Raw genomic sequence first — 18,656 nt, forward strand, 5'->3', positions numbered from 1 at the left:
TCTGGATATTTGTTCTTTAGAAATTCAAACCTCCATCCACACAAAACTATACACAAACATAAATAATAGCCTGTTCATCATTACCAAGTCAACCCACATGCCATGAGAAAGGATAAACAAACCGTGACACCATAATTTGAGGTTTGTGATGCTCTACTCCAAGCTTCTTGAGTGCTGGGGTCATAGGTGTCTCTCCCATGCTTAACTCAGTTTTATCAGTTTAAACGTTAACTACAATTTTATAGATGCTTAAATCTTGCTTTTATAAAACTCTGTCAGCTGAGCGCACACTTTTTCTCCTCCCAAGCACACGTAATAGTAACTAAGCCTCCAGACAGAACACCCTCATGAGTAATGCCATCTGGTCCACAGTAAGAACTATCCTGGCACACAGCAGGAATGAGTCCTCAAAGGCACTGTGGGGTGACAGAGGCAGTTCCAGCAGGTTACAAACCTTACGATGTTGTTTACATGGCAATTTAGGAAAAAAAAAAAGCGATGAGAATGAAGCACAGGCCAATTACTGTCAGGGGTAATGGCTTGAGAGTTTCGGGAGTAATGAACCTATGTTCTGACTGGGACTCACAGAAATCTACACGTGGCCAAAGCCCATGGGACTGTGTCCAGAAAGATGCAAGCAACTGAGTCTAAGTATAGTTGATACTTCAAAGGACAGCCTGCAACGCTCAGTTCTCTTCTACCGTGTATGTCGCAGGGATCAAACTCGGGTCGGCGGGCGCTTTCGCCTGCTGAGCCATCTCACCAGCCCTTTTCCTTCTCCTTAAAAGATTTATCTTTAAGTCTTCACGTAAGTATATAACTGCATCTTGCATATATTTACCCTGTGCCTCTCCCTTCCCTTTCTTCCTGCCCATTAGTTCCCCAGACAGTGACTTCTAATTCCAATGCAAACACACACACACACACACACACACACACACACACACACACACACACAGTTTTACAGACAGACATAATGGTTCTAAAAAGATCCCCAAAGCCAAAATAAAATATTTAATTCCTATCTGTGACACAAACAAATTGAGCTATACTGCCCATTTTGTAGAGTTCACAATCTTCTGAGGGGGGGCGGGAAATACCAGTTTTGCAATATTTGGACAGTAATCTTACATTTTATTTTAGTATTTGTTTATTTATTTATTTATTTATTTATTTATTTATTTGAGACAAAATCTTGCTATGCAGACCACCTTGGCCCTTGACTTCCTGTCGAGTGGCGACAACTACACAGAAGGAAGAGAGGTATGGGATTTGAGCTCTGGTTCCACCGCCATTTATTGAAACCAATTACCCAACACTTATGATTTCATTTGTCTTATGATTAAGATATGGTGGGTCAGCTGGGTGTGCTGGCTCACAGCTACCATACACACTGGAGAATAAACTTTCTCACCTGGGAAACACTCCTATTTCTTAGGTATATTAAGGAAACAAACATCAAAAATGACCCAAATCAGCTCAACAATCTTATCAAGAAAAACTCTGATGTGGTGACCTGGACCCCGAGACCTGGAGCTACCCTTGACCTGGGCAGGATGCTGAAGGACCCAACGGACAGGTTTGGCTTAAATATTTATGGGGGATAAAAACACCTTAAATAGTTTTTTAAAGACAAGTATTATGATAAAGAGCTTTCCTCCTGACTCTCAACAGGTCCCTGCTATAACGTTAAATTTTGTCTGGTAACATGCTAGGCTCTTTCTCTCACCATCTCACATTTTAAAATAAAGATCTTAGAACCAGGTAGGCTGCCACATACCTGTAAGAGGTGCCACATGCCTCCTAGCATTTAGGAGGCTGAGGCAGGAGGACCAGGCCAGACTGAGCTATTTGAGACCCCCCCAACATAAGAAAAATGTCTTGCTATTCACATAAAATAGACTAGTAATGATCATTCCACTCAGTCAGCTTTCCCAAGCATTTCATCCTGTGTAACGGCTCATGTGCTTTCATCACGGAAGAGCCTTATGAGAGAGTAGAGGAGGGGAATGGAGAGATGGCTCAGTAGTTAAACTCACTTGCTGCTACCACAGAGGACCAGAGTTCAGTTGCCAGCACCCATGTTGGGTGGCTCAGAAAGTTAGTTTTCACCTATAAAATTAGCAGCGCTTTCTGAAATATCAAACAGGGAAATGCAATTCCCGAAGAGCTAACATTTACTGAGGAGGCCTATAGTTCTGTAAGTACACACCCTGAGCCACGTAGTCATAAATTTCCCACCCACGTGTAGAAATGCACACATTGAAGGAGTGAACTGCAGGGTAGCTGGTGTTACGCCCTTTGCCGACTTCCTAGATATGACTGTAACCTGGTCAGCTCTCCTTCACAGGCTTTTCACAGTCCAGCACTCGGTTCAGCATTCCCTCAGTTCAGCATTCACTCACGGTTTGTTCCCTGCCTGAAGTTCCCTGGTTCGTCCTGTGCCCCTTCCCTCCCAATCCTTCCTCCATGCTAGTGCCTTTCAATTTGCAGGTCACAGTCCTTTGACTGGCCATCAAGCTAAGGTCATTGGTCATAATCAGTATTTTCACTAAAAAGAGAAATTCGCCGGTAGAAATAAAAACCAAGTATATTGCACATAGTAAGGGTTTTATTACCGGAATAACTTTACAGTCTGATGGGAATGGTTCTTAGCTGGGAGTGGTGGCTCATATCTATAATCCCCACCACTTGAGGAGCCAGGAGGATTACCAGGAGTCCCAAGCCAGACCAGTTTTGTTTCAGGATTACAGAGTGGGGCCTTGCTCCCCCAACTCACCCCCACATTGAAACAGTTCTAACAGCAATTACAGGCAAAATATTGGAAAGCCCTCTCGTTGTTGCTGACAAGCCATTCTTTCTAAATTGTGAAGTTAAAATTGCTTAAAATTCTTTGAGAGCGCCCAAGTGCTCCAGTATGGAAGAGGTTGGATGTCCAGCCGGAGAGCAAAGATGTTTCTTGGTTACTTCAGTTATTACTCATGTTTCAAGAGTCGTTGGCATCTTCCTAAGCCCCCAGGATTACGCTTGTGCAGGCCTCTCAATGTGTCCTACAGCATGCAGGGGTAGAATCGCATTTGCAGAGTCACCGTCCTCCTTGATAAATACAGAGCCTAGGCTCCCCTCAGTGACAGGCAAGATACAACAGGTCTGAGATAGAGCCCCTGCAAAGCATTCTGGGAAGCAAGAATCACTACGGTTGCATCTCAGTGCTAACATATAATATAGACACGATGCCTAAATGCCTTGTGAAGGAAGAAGGGATAGTGTATCAAGGCCTGTGGTCACAGAGGCTCAATCTGAAATATTCAGCATTTAGCCAGGTCTTAGGGATGAGAAGATGGTTACAAGTACAAGAGAGAAAGGAAGAGAAGGAAAAAGAGTCTGTTTTTGTTTTGTTTTGGTTTTGGTTTTGGTTTTGTCAGAGGCAATGGCCTAGCTGGACAAGAACAGGGCATAGACTATGAAGTGAGTACATGAATGCCATTGATTCACAAATGATTCACTGAGACCTGTGATCCTGGCTGCCAGAAGCACAGAGGATGCAGACAGAAAAAAGCCCAGCTCCTCAGGGAGCCCTCTGAGTTCAGAGCGGATGCGTGAAGGCATAAGGAAAGGAAGAGGTGGGAATGCCACAGGGAGGCCAGGGTCAGCCATGGCCTCCTAGACCAGGGCAATGAACCTGTCCTGCAAATGGGGGGGGGGGGAGCCACAGAAAACAACAAAGCAAAGAACGATCATTCTTGAGCTCCGTAGAGTAGAATGCACTAGAGAGGAAGCGATAATTAGGCCTCTGCCGTCAGGAGGCCAGGGGGAAAGGCTATGGCTTCTCACTGGAAGAAATCATGAGACTTCATACTGCCACTGGGCGAGGAGCTACAAGAGACTGGAGATGTATCTCAGAAGTGATGTGCTCTGGTACCTCCAGAGCCTTGGGGACATGACAGACTCAAAGAGAAGCTTTGGGAAGACAGGGATCTATGGTTGCCTCCAAACATTTGACACTGGTGTTTGCCTCTTTAGATTCTTATTTTTTTCCTTGTTCCGTCCACATCCTGTGACTTTCTCCAGATCCAAAAGCCCGTTTTCCACGTACGGATCTATCTCCCCAGGATGAACATGGCTTTAGGACTGCCTGTGCTACTAACTGCATTTAAAGATAAAATTGTGCATCCACCTGCAAGCCGGAGTTTGAGTAACACAGAGAACACAGTACATCTGAGGCACAAATCCCCATACAGTAAAGTCATTTACTCAAGTATTTACTGGGCACAACATGGCCTGACTTCTCCTGGAGGTTTGTTCAATCTGACATTTGTTGAACCCGGAAGGACATCATTAACAGACCAAAACGCCAGCTCCACACCAGTGGACCTTGGTGAACCAGTGAGGTCATGTACAGGAGCAGGGCTGGCTCAAAGGATTACAGAAAATCCCAACCCGGTAGAGTTCCGTTCATGAAAGCTGCCTTCCACTCCCCAGATGTTGTGACGGTTTATATAGCTTGGGGAGGGAGTCTTGTTTAACCTTTGGGTTTTTCTTTTGCTTGCTGAGTCCTGGCAGCCTCCACACCCAGCAGGAATGGCTGCTTTCGCCAAATGTCTGTCCTAATTGGGGTGCAGAGGCGTCTGTGCACCGCTACCCACAAAGTCAGCCTAGCTGGATCCCAGTCAGCATTCTCCCATTACTTATTTATTTGGAACAAAAGGGTCCCATCTGGGGATCTTGCTCCCTCTGTATGTCCTGTCATACATAAGATTAGTCAATGAAATCTGACTTGGGAGCCTTGCCCATGAACTAGCGTATAGGAAACAGTGTAGCTTAGGCTGGGCAAGGCCCCTGGGAATCATTTCCACGTCTCAAAACTGCTCCTCTGGCAGAGTTTTCCTCAAAGCATTCATTTTGCCTTCTTTTTTTTTTTTTTTTTCCCTGCCTCCTTCTCTGATCCTCCTCATATTTGTGTCTTTAAGCAAGGGCATTGTGGAGCCTCCAGAAGGAACAAAAATTTACAAGGATTCTTGGGACTTTGGCCCGTACCTGCGGACCTTGAATTCTGCTGTCGGAGATGAGATCTTCCTGCACTCCTCCTGGATAAAAGAGTACTTCACTTGGGCTGGATTTAAGGATTACAACCTGGTGGTGAGGGTATGCTGAGAAGTAGCCTCTGCCTCTGCTCTCTTGCAATTTGGAGATCTTTGCAGCCCCTCTTAATTTCCAGTTTGTTTTCTAATAAGCACTTGGGAAGCCCTACGAACTGTCCAGCAGAGGACAGACCAACCGTGTGTTGAATAATTCTCCTTTGAGGCTGAAGCACCCATTAAGCACAGCTCAGTTTGGCTTTTGCAGTACTTTTTCCCCCCTCTCCTATCACCATGAATTAAAAAAAATTAAATCATCATATAAAATAATAAATTTCCTTCCAGTATTTTCATCTATTCTTTCTGGAACCCTGTCTCTGTACCCTTCTGCTATTTCCCTTTCATGTGTGCTTTATTACCCTCTCTGCCCAGCTTCCTTGAGGTTGTGGTATTTTTTCATTGTCTGGCATATCGGGAATGCCTAACTGGGAGGTTAGAACGTGGGGTCCATGCAGAGGGCTAACAGCCTGGAGCAGTGAGAAGTTAATTGCTCTCCGCAACTGTTCTGAAGACCAGATGGCACAAAGCAGAAGGCAAGCATGGAGGCTGAACAGGAGCTAGTACCAGCACGCAACGTGTAGAGCCACAAACCAGAGGCTCGGGGTATACGCTGCTCACACCCACCCAAGGTGTGCCAAACGCAGAGCAGCAGAGTGGACGCCTTCGCTTGCGGGAGACCCTGGCATCGATTCCCAAGACCACAACAATGAAACCTAGCAGACAGGGTGTGCAAGAGAAAGAAGAGACGGTCAGGGTGTGGATAACTGGCCACAGCTGGCTTATGTTAGGTGCCTAGGGTTGTACAAGCAGTCCTGGTAACAGCAGGATGTGGGCATTACTCACAGTCACGGGCAGGTACCGGCTGCTTTCAGGAGAGAACCACTCTGCAGTTTACCGTGCAGCCCCTGAGCACCAGTGCCAAGGCACACTTGCTGTACTCCGAGGGCATGGTTCTCCAGGAGCGCACATTTCTGTGCCATCCTGTGTCCACATTTTCCCTGCTTAACAGTGAACTAAATACCTTGTGAGAGTGTGTGTTGGCAAAAGATGCGCTTTCTCCCTTTCTTCTTGGGATGAGTTATTTCAAGATCAGGTCATTTCTGTATTTAGGGCATTTAAACATCCTTCTTTTAATGATGTAAAAGAACAAGATATTCATTATCTTGAATATTATAAGATGTTGGTTCTTACATCACATTAGCGTTCATCTATTGTTCAGGAAAGCAAACCCAAAGCCCCAGGAAACTGAATGATGTTTTCATTTGGGTAATCAGCTTGAAAATGAAAGCTTTAGAATTCTTAATGATCACATTTCTTTAAGATTTTAAATTACACTTATTTGTTCTTGTGCATGTGCATGGACACAAGCATGTGTGTGTGTGTGTGTGTGTGTATGTGTGTGTGTGTGCTACACTGAGTGTGTGGAGGTCAGAGGAAAACTTGTGGGAATTAGTTCCCTCCTTCCACCATGTGGATTCCGGGCATCGCACTCATGTGGCCAGCCCTGGTGGCAAGCTCCTGTACCTGCTGAGCTGTCTTGCTGGCCCAGTGAAGGCATTTCTGGTTAGCTGCTCCGCGATGGGAGGGGGGATATTCTTTGAGTGTGTTTAAGTGTTTCGTGTGTTCCAGATTCTTTCCCTTCCTTGAGGACCTCCACCACCTGATGATTACTCTTCCATTTGCACTTGTCGTTTGCACAGATGATTGAAACAGATGATGACTTCAGCCCCTTCCCTGGAGGGTACGACTACCTGGTGGACTTCCTAGATTTATCCTTTCCAAAAGAAAGGCCCAGCAGGGATCATCCCTATGAAGAAGTAAGTGCTCCCCTGGAGGGGCTTCTTCTTCTTCGTCTTCCTCTTCCTCTTTGTCTCCGTCCTTCACACTTCCCCTTCTTCTCCTTCCTTCTCTTCCTGTCTATCACTTGTTTCTTCCCTTCTCCCTTCCCACCACCACTTCCTTATGTTGACTAAGAATCACAGCTCAAAACAAGTAAGGCGTGATTTATCCTTGAGTCAAACATGAGCAACCATGGCTTGGGAATAGAGTACAGATTGCTCCAAATTCTGCACTCTACAACGTGGAAATGATTTATGAAGTTTTTTATTTCAAAATAAAGTCTTAACTCAAGGAACTTCCCAAAGGGAACGTGAGGGAGGCAGTCCACAGCAAATCAGGGAATGTCTGCTGTAGACGTCACGGGCTATCTGATGGCCTTCTTAGGTGTTAGATTGATGGAAACTCGCGGCCTGCTAAGTTAATGCATCCCAAAGGTTTTGTCTGAGAGGCAAGAGACTGTTGGCTCAGACACAGAGGTGGGCAATGGGTGGCTACGAAAGAGGCTGAAGATGGCCTGGGGGTATCTTTACATCTCTCCATATTTCTAGTCAACCAACCAGCTTTTTAGAGTCCACACACTGGGGTGACTTTTTCTCCTGGGTATATCATGGTCTCTTCAGTGTCCAGCAGAACCTCAGACAGATAATCTGTGAGGAGACCTTTGCTACAGCCATGACATTTTCAGTGTTCCCCCAAGCCAGTTATCTAAAATAAAGACAAATATATAAAATAACCCATTAAAAGTTCTATTAATCCAGGGTTTATATTTTATATTAATTATATATTATATTAAACATATAGTAAGATATATTTATATATAGTAAAATACATTCAACATAAATATAAAATATGTTTAAATATCATTATAATACATGAACAATACATTTTATATACTGTATCTAATTAATATATTAAATACATAATGATATAATTTTATTAATATATAAGATATATAATAGAGTTATAATAAAGATCCCCACAAACTGTGCTTAAGTTTCAGTGAAAGCATGTTCCTTTCTAGGAATCTTGCTCTCTAACACTCAGCAAAGTCCCACTCTGGTAGCTGCTTAACTTTAGGCAGCAGACATAACATCACGTCACATAAAATCACAAGACACGACAATGGACTCAAAATGGATCTAAATGGTTTATACACCTCAAATATGGAGCTAAGGAATAAGCCCAAATCTGAAGATAAATGCCAAACCAGGCTACACAAAAAGGCAAACAGAGTGAGTGTTGTTAAAGAGTTGTGAACCTTCCTGGATCACAACAATACAACCAACGCAAATGACTCCACAGAGTTTTCAAAATAACAGTGCTTTGAAATGTACCTTTTTTACAAATCAGTGACAAAAACATAAAACAATCCAAGGACCAAACCCTGAGCGTGCCCCTGGAACTCCACATACTGTAAAACCCAACAAATAGAATGTTTTTCACCATCAAGGCCAGAAGCTGAAACTCCCTTTCCTTTATCAGCTCATCAATATGTGTTCACAGGCAAACTGACACCCAAGGGTCAGAGAATGAAGACAGCTCCCTGCTAGAATTCCACCTCCCTCTAGCCTGGGCATCAGTGACCGGCAGGTTTGTTTCCTGCCTGGCTTTTCCAAAGTTGCTGTCCATTGACTAACACAGAAAATGAGGTTTGTTTCTAAACTAGGCCAAACTAGACCTTGTTCTTTTCTCAGCGTCACAGTTTTCCACAGAGCATGAGACCAAGCAGGAGCGTGCACACATCCGTCTAAGCTGTCAAAGCTGTGTGGAGTCTCTTTTTGTGCAAGGCAAATTCCTCCTGGATACCAGAGCCTCAGCCTTTCCCTTTCCCCAGGATGGGACATACGAGGAAGTTTTACAACAGTGGAGTTACACGTCAGTCTCTATGGGAGCTCAGTGAGTCTCTGGAAAGGGAGCTAAGTCAAAGCGGACACACTTTATTGGGCTCCAATTTCCAGCCAAGCCCTTGGCATGGTGAGGGCCAGGTGGCATGCTGTGGATTCCTAAAGGGCCTTAACCTCCTGATCTAAGGCAGCCCTGCCCTTTGGCTGGCCATGAACACTGAGGCTCTAACGAACCTTAGAGCAGAGGCACATTTGTTGCATTTGGAGTGATGGCAACAGTATCATTTACTGAGCACTTAGCGTATAACCTGGCTTTAAGTGTTTGCTGTTCATAGACTCATTTGTTTCTCACCACAATCCAACGAGAAATGTCACCTTTTTATCTTCATTTGATAGATGAGGAAACTGAGGCGATAGTTACTAAACCACGAAACGTAGCCTTGGATTTGAGCTGTTGATCCCCCTGCTTCTTGTCTGTGCTCTCCTGCTCTCTATCCCTGTGCTCTCGGCTCCCTCCTCTTATCCTCACCCAGGAGACTCCTCTGCTTCTCTTCACTCTGTCATCATAGACATGAGGGAATGAACGCCCACATGGCCAGGCTCACCCTGAGAGCAGCCATGTTTCCCTTTCAGATCCGCAGCCGTGTGGATGTCATCAGGTACGTGGTGAAGAATGGCCTGCTGTGGGATGACCTGTACATAGGATTCCAGACCCGGCTGCAGCGGGATCCTGACATATACCATCACCTGTAAGCCTGCGAGTGCTTGATGCATGGGGCCATGGGGGTTGGGGGAAGGGGCACCAGAGGGGAGCCCAAAGTGGGGTAAAGTGGGGAGTCAGTGGCTGGCTGTGTTCCCCAAGTTAGCACAGATAGGAGAGGCTCCATCCTTGTTCTCTGTGTTTTCAAGACAGTATGTCATTCTATAGCTCTGGGCTAAACTCATGACAATCTCTACTTCACCCTCCCCAGGCTGGGATCACAGTAATATACATACCATCATGCCTATTTATTTATTTATTTATTTATTTACTCATTCACTTTACATCTCACCCATAGCTCCCCCCTCCTCCTAGTCCTACCCCTTCCTCCTCCTTTCCACTATCCCCCTCCCCTACTCCTCAGAAAAAAAAATGAATCACCCCACCAACCCACCCCAGCACATCAGGACTGAGCATGTCCTCTTCCCCTGTGGTCTGGTGAGGCAGCCCAGCCAGGGGAGAGTGATGGAAAAGCAGGCAACACCATCCTTGTCAGAGACAGCCCCAATTGCACTTACTAGGGAACCCACATGAAGACTAAGCTGCCCATTGGCTTGGTCTAGTACATACATGGTTTTTAGTTGGTGATTCAGTGTCTGCAAGCCACCCTGGGCTCTGGTTAGTTGGCTCTGTTGGTCTTCTTGTGGAGCTCCTGTCCCCTGCCTCTACTTCTTAACAAGAGACTTGAGGTCAGTGTTTTGTGGACTGGGTGGTTTACAGGAATGGCCCACTGTATTTGTGCTTGCTTATATTTATAAACTGCATATATTGTTAAGATCATATTTAAAGTCTCAGAAAGGACAATTTTCTGTTTTTACATGTACAAGATCAGTAAAGAGGAAGTAGTCTTATCATCACCACTGATTCTCTTAAAGAGGTACAGACATTTAAATTTTAAAATTCCTATTACTTAAAATGTCTGGGCTGTAGGGGTGGTTCAGTGGTAAGGAGTTCTGTTCTTAAGCTGCTGACCTGAGTTCGATCTCAGGGGTACACATATGGTGGAAGCAAAGAGATGATGACTAAAATGTGTTCTCTGACTTCCACATGCACACCATGAACACTGCATGCACACACACACACACACACACACACACACACACACACTTAACTAATCAGAATAAAATTTTTAAAAATTAGAATGTCCAAGTAAGGCCTTCTAGCTAGTGGACTGCAATTATAGTCATTATTTTCTAAACTTATTTCCTTTATAATTTTGGTGGGGCGTGTTTTGTCTGTTGGTTTGTTTGTGCGGCTGGTTGAGTCAGGCTCTCACTCTACAGCCCAGATCAGCCTGGAACTCACTTACATAGCCCAAGCTGTCCCCGAACTTACCATGATCCTCCTGGCTCAGCTTCCAGAATGCTGAGATTACAGGTATGGGCCACCCCATTCAGCCCCCTCCCCATTTGATGTCTTAAAACTGTATTGTAAAGTGTTAAACGTGCGAGGAGTGTGTGACTGTTAGAGCCATTGTGGTTTTGATGGCCCCTCCTAGGAAACCACTTCCTGCCCTTCCCTCTGCCCTTTCCCAGGGTGACTCTTGAGCATACCCCACATGTCTGTAGATACATATGTCTTCAATAGTATGTCATGTGTTGTTTGGGGGGCACTAAGCCAGTATTTCAGTGCCACACCCGTGTAGACATTCTGCAACACCCCCTAAATATGTCACCTACAACCAGAGGTGTTTTTTTCTGCCCGCCTTCTCTCTCTTGCAGTTGGGACATCCGGGTTTTGCTCATTTTCAGCACAGCACATGCAGCCGGTGCTGTAGAGTTAAAAACACAGGGCAACCTGCCCTTCTTCCTCCCTTCCTTCCCACCCCAAAAACTTTTCTCTCAATATGGTGATTGACGGCAAAGGGGTCAGAATGGCTCCTCTGGGGGCACATGCGCGCATGTGGAGGTCACAGAACACTCAGTCAGTGTCCTGCTGCATAAAGAAAACCAGGGAAATGGGATCAAATCCACCTGCGGGTTACTGCCAGGAGTTTCAGCTCTAAGTAGAGGAGGAATTGCAGTTAGGGTGGGAGTGTGTAGAGTCAGATAATCCAGGCCAAACTGTGGTCTGGCTGCGTCATTACCACAGTTCTGCTTCTGGATGGTGGTTGGAAGAAGTCCTTATCACTGCAAGGAATGAGCTGGTTCCTTCAAGAGAGTCATTTCTGTTCCTGGTATAGCCTCACCCCCTAAATGGACAGTTGCCCCCTCCCATGGTGAAGTACAGTGGTGTATTCTGGGGTTTTTTGCTTTTTCTGGCATCCAAGGTGACCACAGTCTAGGACAGTGAATTATCTTTGTGTCTCAGTCCTGAAGCAGGGTGAGCTAGGTTAGGCAGACAGACACCCTTGAGTCATTAGCATGCCAGTGCAGAGCCAAGCGGGAGACAGACACAGAGTGAAGGCAGACGTGCCAATCTCACACCCTGCTGTAGTCACCACGTGGGCCCAAGTGTGTGATCACTGCTCTTGAGTGAAATCAGCTGCCAAGCACCGGCTGGGCCTACACCCAACCTCTTATTCTAGGGAGAGAAGGAGAGAGTGTGGCAACTTCTGGGAGACATAATTTCTGTGTACAAAGAATTCACCTTGGAATCATCTCAGAGATGGAGGTATCTTGTCACGTTGAGGCTGGCTTTGTTGTGGTTCTGTTTTGTTTTGGAGGGATTGAGACAGGATCTCCCATAGCCCAAGCTGGCTTCACGTTCACTATGTAGCTGAGCATGACCTTGAATTGGTGACATTGCTGCCTCTACCTCTCAAGTGGTAGGATTACGACCCTTTGTCACATCTGGCTTATATTGTGTTTTGAGAACAAAGATCATGAGTACAAGAAGATGCCCTGATGAATCTTGAAAAGCAGTCACAGCTCTATTTAACTCTTAAAATAGGATCCGTTATTGTTGTTGTTGTTGTTTCTGAGATAGGGTTTTTCCGAGTAACATCCCTGGCTGTTGTGGGACTTGCTTTATAGACCAGGCCAGCCTCAAATTCGCAGAGATATGCCTGCCTCTGCCTGAAAAAAAATATTTTAAAATACAAAAAAATTAAGACCAGAACTACTCCTAACTCAGATGGAACAATTTGCATTTGGCATTTAGTTAACCCATCTTTTCCTATTTCCAAGCACACTGTTTTTTCCAATGAGGATGGTACGGTTCCTCATTCTTGCACCTGCATGGCCACCAGCTGTTTTCTGTATCACTGTATGTTTTCTCTCGTGTCCATCTAGCGACCGCCTACCTGATACCAAATGCCAGTATCCAGGCCTCATTTTACAGTCTTTGGCCATTGAACCTGTTCTAACATTTCACCATATGAAACGGCGGTTGGATGAGTCATGCCTGCATCTCTTGGCACGTTCTCCGTGCTCTCCTCATGGGTATGCCAGTTCTGAGTCTAGTTCAGCAGCTGGCTAGACCGTTCTTCAGGAAGCATCGGGGATGTGGTCACCTTCACTAATACTCCAACCTGACGCTTTTGTGTATCTTGCAGAAATGTAACTTGCACTATTGGGAATCCCTTAAAGTGGGCTCACCGCAAAATGACAGGTGGCCATCATGTTTTAAGGGACTCTGAAAACTCTCAGGTGAACCAGCAACTGAAACAGCAGGGCAGCCCTGTCTTCCGGGGAGAGCTGAGACCAGGCACCCAAGAAATCCTGGCCAAGCAAGGAAGAATTCACATTCAAAGTTCATATCTCTCTGCTTTTGTTTCTTGCAGGTTTTGGAATCATTTTCAGATAAAACTCCCTCTAACACCACCCAACTGGAGGTCATTCCTGATGCACTGTGGTTAGACCAGACCTGGCATGTCCCAGGTGAGTCCCGTGTGGGGCCGGTAGACCCCTAGCCATGTATCCTGTGGCATTCACTTTGTCACCTAAATGACAGGGAACATGACTTCCAGGAGGATCATAAAAGAGAACTGCATGAAAACATTGAGGTGTAAAAATAAGTGTATGAGACAGCTATCGAGAGCGCCCATTCAGGGTCCACAGACCCTTTGAAAGGTCGGAGGTGAGCACAGACTCTGCCAAGGAAACAGACACTGCTCTGGAGAAAGATCCTGAGCACAAAAGGACAGAGAGTGCAATAAAACTGGGAAGGAGAATTGCTAAAAGCAGTGGCCAAGGGGTAGCCTGAAATCAGCTTCTGTGGCACAAGCCAGATTTGCCCTTCCACAGCCAGGCACAGAGCCTCGTTCGCTGTGTTACAAAGCTTGTTCCTGCCTACCTGGGATCAAAAGAAGCACATGCTACAGAAATGGTAGCTTTCTTGTCCTATGCATTTATATTCATTTATTTTTACCAAAACCTACGCCTTCATGTTTTACTGTATGTATTGATACCTGCCCCTCTCAGTACATTTTCTGTTTCTTAAAAGTACACAGTGTCGGGGCTGGAGGGACGGCTCAGCTGGTAAAGTGTTTGTCACCCAGGTATGAGAACCCAAGTTAATCCTTATCCAAGCATCCACATAAAAAGACAGGCTTGGTGGAGCATGTTTGTAATTCTAGCACTGGAGAGATGAAGACAAGCGGATCTCTGGGGCTTGCTGGCCAGCCAGCCTAACGCAATCAGTGAGTTCCAGCCAATGAGATCAAAACAAGGTGGACCTTTCTTAAGGAAGACACCTGAAGTTGACCTCTGGAACAAGCACACACAAGTTCACACACATACATATAAAAGGAGAAAGCATTGTGTAATGGCCCTAGTACACAGCACCACATCCCATCTCATGATTCCTACCTCAAGGAAAGAAAGAACACGTTATTTTTTGTCTCAAGCAGTCAGTGAAACTTGCCTCTTTAAATTAGGCCTCTGTGTCTTCACCAGCCAGAGTAAGAATCAAATCAGAACATCTTTTACATCCCATCTGGGGACTGAGTTTGGTGTTTCATGTTGTAGCTCCACACAGGGCAGTGGGCTGGGTCTTAGTTGTGAGTCTAAGCAGGAGATGCACAGAAAATTCAAACACTGCACCGTGAATGCTGGGAATGCCAAGCAGAGAAAGACTGTTTTGAGATGAGCAGGAGGGGCACAGGGCCAAGGGCAGGGAGAACAGGGTTGCAGATGCAGGAAGATCAGTGAGAAGTCAGAGTGTGTCAAAGAATCCGGGGCTGGTGTAGCTCAATTGTGGAGCATTTGCCTAGCACACACGAGGCTCTGGGTGTGATTTTCACACTCTGGGGGAGTTAAATATTAAGCAGAGCTTTTGAAGAGACTCTGGAAGAGGGGCAGGATGGCAGGAAGAATATCCTAGTCAGAAAGGATGGGTGAAGTTAAGTGGTGGAAAAAACGGCAAAGTGAGCGTGAGCAATGGTGTGACCTCCCAGTGTAGTGGGAGGGACCCCGGGGAGAGTCAGGGGGCTCACAGGAGGCAATATGCAGGACCCACAGGTGTGAAAGCAGGAGGTTTGAAAGGCCTGTAGACAGCACCAGGCTCTTAGAGATGAAGCAGTTCTGAAAAGTTCGAGGTGTGTCCATGTAAGTGGGTGGATGGGTAGCGCAGAGGCCCAGGAGGTGGGGACCAAGCCTCTGAGTCCACTGAAAGTTGCTTATCGGGGATCCTAGTTTGCTTCTCATGGCTGTGATAAACATGACCAAAACCAATTTTCCAGGAAAGCGTTTGTATCATCTCACAGCTTACTGTCCTCCATGAAGGAAGCTGGGGCAAAAAGCTGGGGCAGGAACTGAAGCAAAGGACATGGAGGAACACTGCTTACTGGCTTACTCTCCATGGCTTGCTCAGCCTGCTTTCTTAGGTACCTCCAGGTCTACTTCCTAGAAATGGCACCTCCCAAAGTGGCGGAGACCTTCCACAGCAATCGTCAATCAAGAAAATGCCCTACAGACACGTGCACAGGACAATTTGATGAAGGCAATTGCTCAGTTGAGATGCCTACTTCCCACATTCGTCTAGGTTTGTGTCAAGTTGACAAAACTCAACCAGTATGTCAAGGAAGCAGTAAAGTACCATAGTCCAGTGTGTCTCATCCTTCCTCACAGGTTGGCTTAAGCCTGGCTCTGCCATGTGCTCTATGACTGTAGGCAGGTTGCTGGTTCTCCCTGTGCCCCAGGTTTCATCTGCAAAGTGAACACAATAATAGCCTGCACCACATAAGCGTGCCACAGTTTAAGGCATCCCACGTATCTGGAAGCGTGACAGGCACGAGAAGCTGAAAACAGCTTTAATGCAGTCCATACTCCAGGCTGAGGCTGCTCCTTATTTTAAAGCAACAGTAGAGTCTGAACTGAAGCCTAAGACTGCACCACAGTGCAGGGAGGAAACGGAACGATATTAAAAACGGGACACACACTGCGCAATAGTTCCTTCTCCCATAGCCGCGTGAAAGTAGCTGACAGAAAGGGGTTCTCTTGGCTCACGCCTTGAGGGTAAGCAGACAGTCGTGTTGGGGAAGGCATGACAGCAGGAGCAGCGGCTGCTAGCTGGTCACATAGTGTTCCCAGTCAGGAAGCAGAAGGAGGCGAAGGTCTGTGTCTTGATCACTTTCTCCTTTTATTCAATTTAGGACCCCAGCCCCTAGGATGGTACCAGCACATGCAAGACAGGTCCTCCCTGCTTGCTCCTACCTCTCTGGAAACACTCTCATCCTCACCGACACCCCCTAACAATTGTTATTCATCAGTAGTATTGTTTATTCAGAGGTGGCAAACAATGACCAACGTTCAAGAATGGGCTCTTACATCCTGAACGCAGCCGTTTCTACCAAAGGAGACATGTTTATATTCGCGATGGACAAACACTACATTTGAGAGATGCTCACATATGTGCCTTTTGTGTGTCACCGCCTAGACGGACTCAAAACTACTTTACTGGGGCTGCCGATGTGGCTTGGTAGTACAGCATGGGCTCAGACGGCATGACACCCTGGCTTCCATGCCCAGTATGCCCCTGATCCACCCCACTCACACTCCCGTGCAAGAGGAACCAAAGAAAACCAAGAAGAAGGAGCTCTGTGTGGAAAATAAAGCCAAAAAAAAAAAAAGAAAAAAGAAAAAGAAAATGTGGGGGAACGGGAAGGGGAAAAGCTACATAGGAGATTCCAACAGCAAGAAGGAAGGAAGCAAAAGAAGAGATGGTGGGCTCGGAGGAAAAGGGAGGAAAGAAAGGGAGACTGGAAGAAAATGGGGAGGAGAAAAGGCTTCTGTAATTTGAAAAGAAGACTGTAAAAATAGCTCTTGTGTTCTTTGATAGATTCATCCCCTAGACAGCAGCATCAAGACTGCTTTCAGCTTTTCAGTTTTCCAGAGTGTTGTTGGTATCGCCACAGGCCTGGGATCTGTCCTAAGAGGTCCCATCTCCCTAGAAGTGAAATGACTTTGATTCCATTATGAAGTCTGCCAATTAATGAAGCTTAGGAGTTGTAATGGTTAACAGATCTTTGATTAAGGGATGATATGAACACTAGTTAACAATTATACGCAGAAAGTACTTTAAAGATAGAAAATAAAATAGAAATAAATAGAATAATAATAGAAAATAATGATCTTTAATAATGGAAAATAAAAATCTGTGTCTTCAAAAATAACAGCAAAAAAACAACATGAAAAAGAACCCATTTTAAAATGGGACTTCAAAAATATTGTTTCAGTGTTTGAAATAGGCAGCTAACTTTCCTGTGGGGCTTTTTCTGTCTATTTTTGATTGTTTCAGATGTACTAATTTGTTTGTAAGAAACTGTAATTGTTACCCAAGGTTCTACTTTGCACGTTGTTTTCCAACACTCCTTTACTCACTGACAGGACAATCAAATGCATTTTCACCTGCCTCTCGAATGTGACCTCAAAATTGTTTCCAAACTCTAATCGAGGGAAGACTGGCTCTCTCCTTCTCACTAAATTCAACAACAGGAATGATAGATTACTCTCGTTTACATCACACTAGGAAAACCAGAAATGCTTGAGTGTCAGAAATTAAAGTGTGATTTATACTATATAGTAAATTATTCAGTTACTACTAAGATAATGAAATGTTTATCAAAACAGATGTTCAAATGTATATGATGGGCAAATAAAAGATTATTTTAAAATAGAGATTTGTTTTCTCGCTCTTGTAGCCCAGGGCAATCTCACACTGTGGTGATCCTCCTGCTTCAGTCCAAGTGCAAAGGTTGCAGGCGTCACCACACTAGATTAATACCTGTAACTTGACATAGAAAGACTCGTCTTTCTACTGAACTCTTAGAAATGATGATTTAAAGGTCATTTTGGATATCTTTTTAGTTCTCTTCACGGTGTCATGACTCAACAGTCCCCTAGGCCCTCTGGTGTGAGATTTCCTTCTCTCTGGGGACAAGCAATGGTGAGCCCTCCTTATAACACCCCAATAACAAACCAAAATAGCATTCCACTAATGTTCACCTAGGAAGCCAGTGTGTTTCTGGGACTACGTAGAGAACAAGGTCATAGAGACCCCAACGCAGCATGGGTGATGACTTCCTCATAGCTGAATGAGGCTCTCCCTTTCCTCCCTGTCTCCCAGCCTTCCCCCACCTCCCTATACCTAGTACCTTCCAAAACCCAAAGGCAGGATGCAATTAGGACAGAATTACATACAAATATCTGGGAGGAGTGGCCGAAATATAGGGGAGGGCCCAGGGCCCTTCCCCACCCACTCTTTCTCTGAGGGAACACCCTGTTTTGCTTGGAGGACAGTGTCTTCCAACACCCTCCAGTTCACTGACCCAACATCCCTTACTCCTGTTTCCTCACTTTCTGGTTGCTCTTCTTGTCCGTTCCGAGAAGCACCTGCTCTCTCCTTGCTCCCATCCACCACTTACAGAGGATGCCTTACAATTGCCTTCGTATGCTGTTCTCACACCTACTCCGTTGGCAGATCTGATCATCTGCACCTTTAATCATGTCTGAATCTGAGCACTCCCCTGAGGTAAAAATGGAGATTCGGAGAGAAAGGAAATCCAGCCTAGGACTTCTCATTCTAAAGAAGGCCAGGAAGCCAAATTTGGAAAACTCCTGGAAACCGCTCCACTGGGACAGCCATCAGGGAAGTGCCTCGTGGGCTGCACAGCTTAAGGTGACATCATCCTAG

General features: G+C 45.5%; 1 protein-coding gene across 4 annotated transcripts in view; it reads left to right on the plus strand.

The window, feature by feature from the left end:
* LOC110551070 (cytidine monophosphate-N-acetylneuraminic acid hydroxylase) overlaps nucleotides 1-17,641 on the plus strand; it is a 71,330-nt gene extending 53,689 nt beyond the window's left edge. For 2 of the 4 annotated variants that reach the window (XM_060372419.1, XM_060372421.1), the window contains exons 11-16: nucleotides 1,439-1,579; nucleotides 4,971-5,145; nucleotides 6,839-6,955; nucleotides 9,455-9,570; nucleotides 13,306-13,402; nucleotides 16,117-17,641. In XM_060372419.1, coding sequence (XP_060228402.1) covers nucleotides 1,439-1,579; nucleotides 4,971-5,145; nucleotides 6,839-6,955; nucleotides 9,455-9,570; nucleotides 13,306-13,381 — 625 coding nt within the window. In that variant the 3' untranslated portion in view covers nucleotides 13,382-13,402; nucleotides 16,117-17,641. Of the gene's footprint in view, nucleotides 1-1,438; nucleotides 1,580-4,970; nucleotides 5,146-6,838; nucleotides 6,956-9,454; nucleotides 9,571-13,305; nucleotides 13,403-15,335; nucleotides 15,507-16,116 lie in introns of all 4 variants that reach the window. The other 2 variants (XR_009587623.1, XM_060372420.1) reach the window with 2 other exon arrangements.
* Nucleotides 17,642-18,656: the final 1,015 nt, after the last annotated feature.

Source organism: Meriones unguiculatus, chromosome 19 (assembly GCF_030254825.1).
Source record: "Meriones unguiculatus strain TT.TT164.6M chromosome 19, Bangor_MerUng_6.1, whole genome shotgun sequence".
Classification (NCBI taxonomy): Eukaryota; Metazoa; Chordata; class Mammalia; order Rodentia; family Muridae; genus Meriones; species Meriones unguiculatus.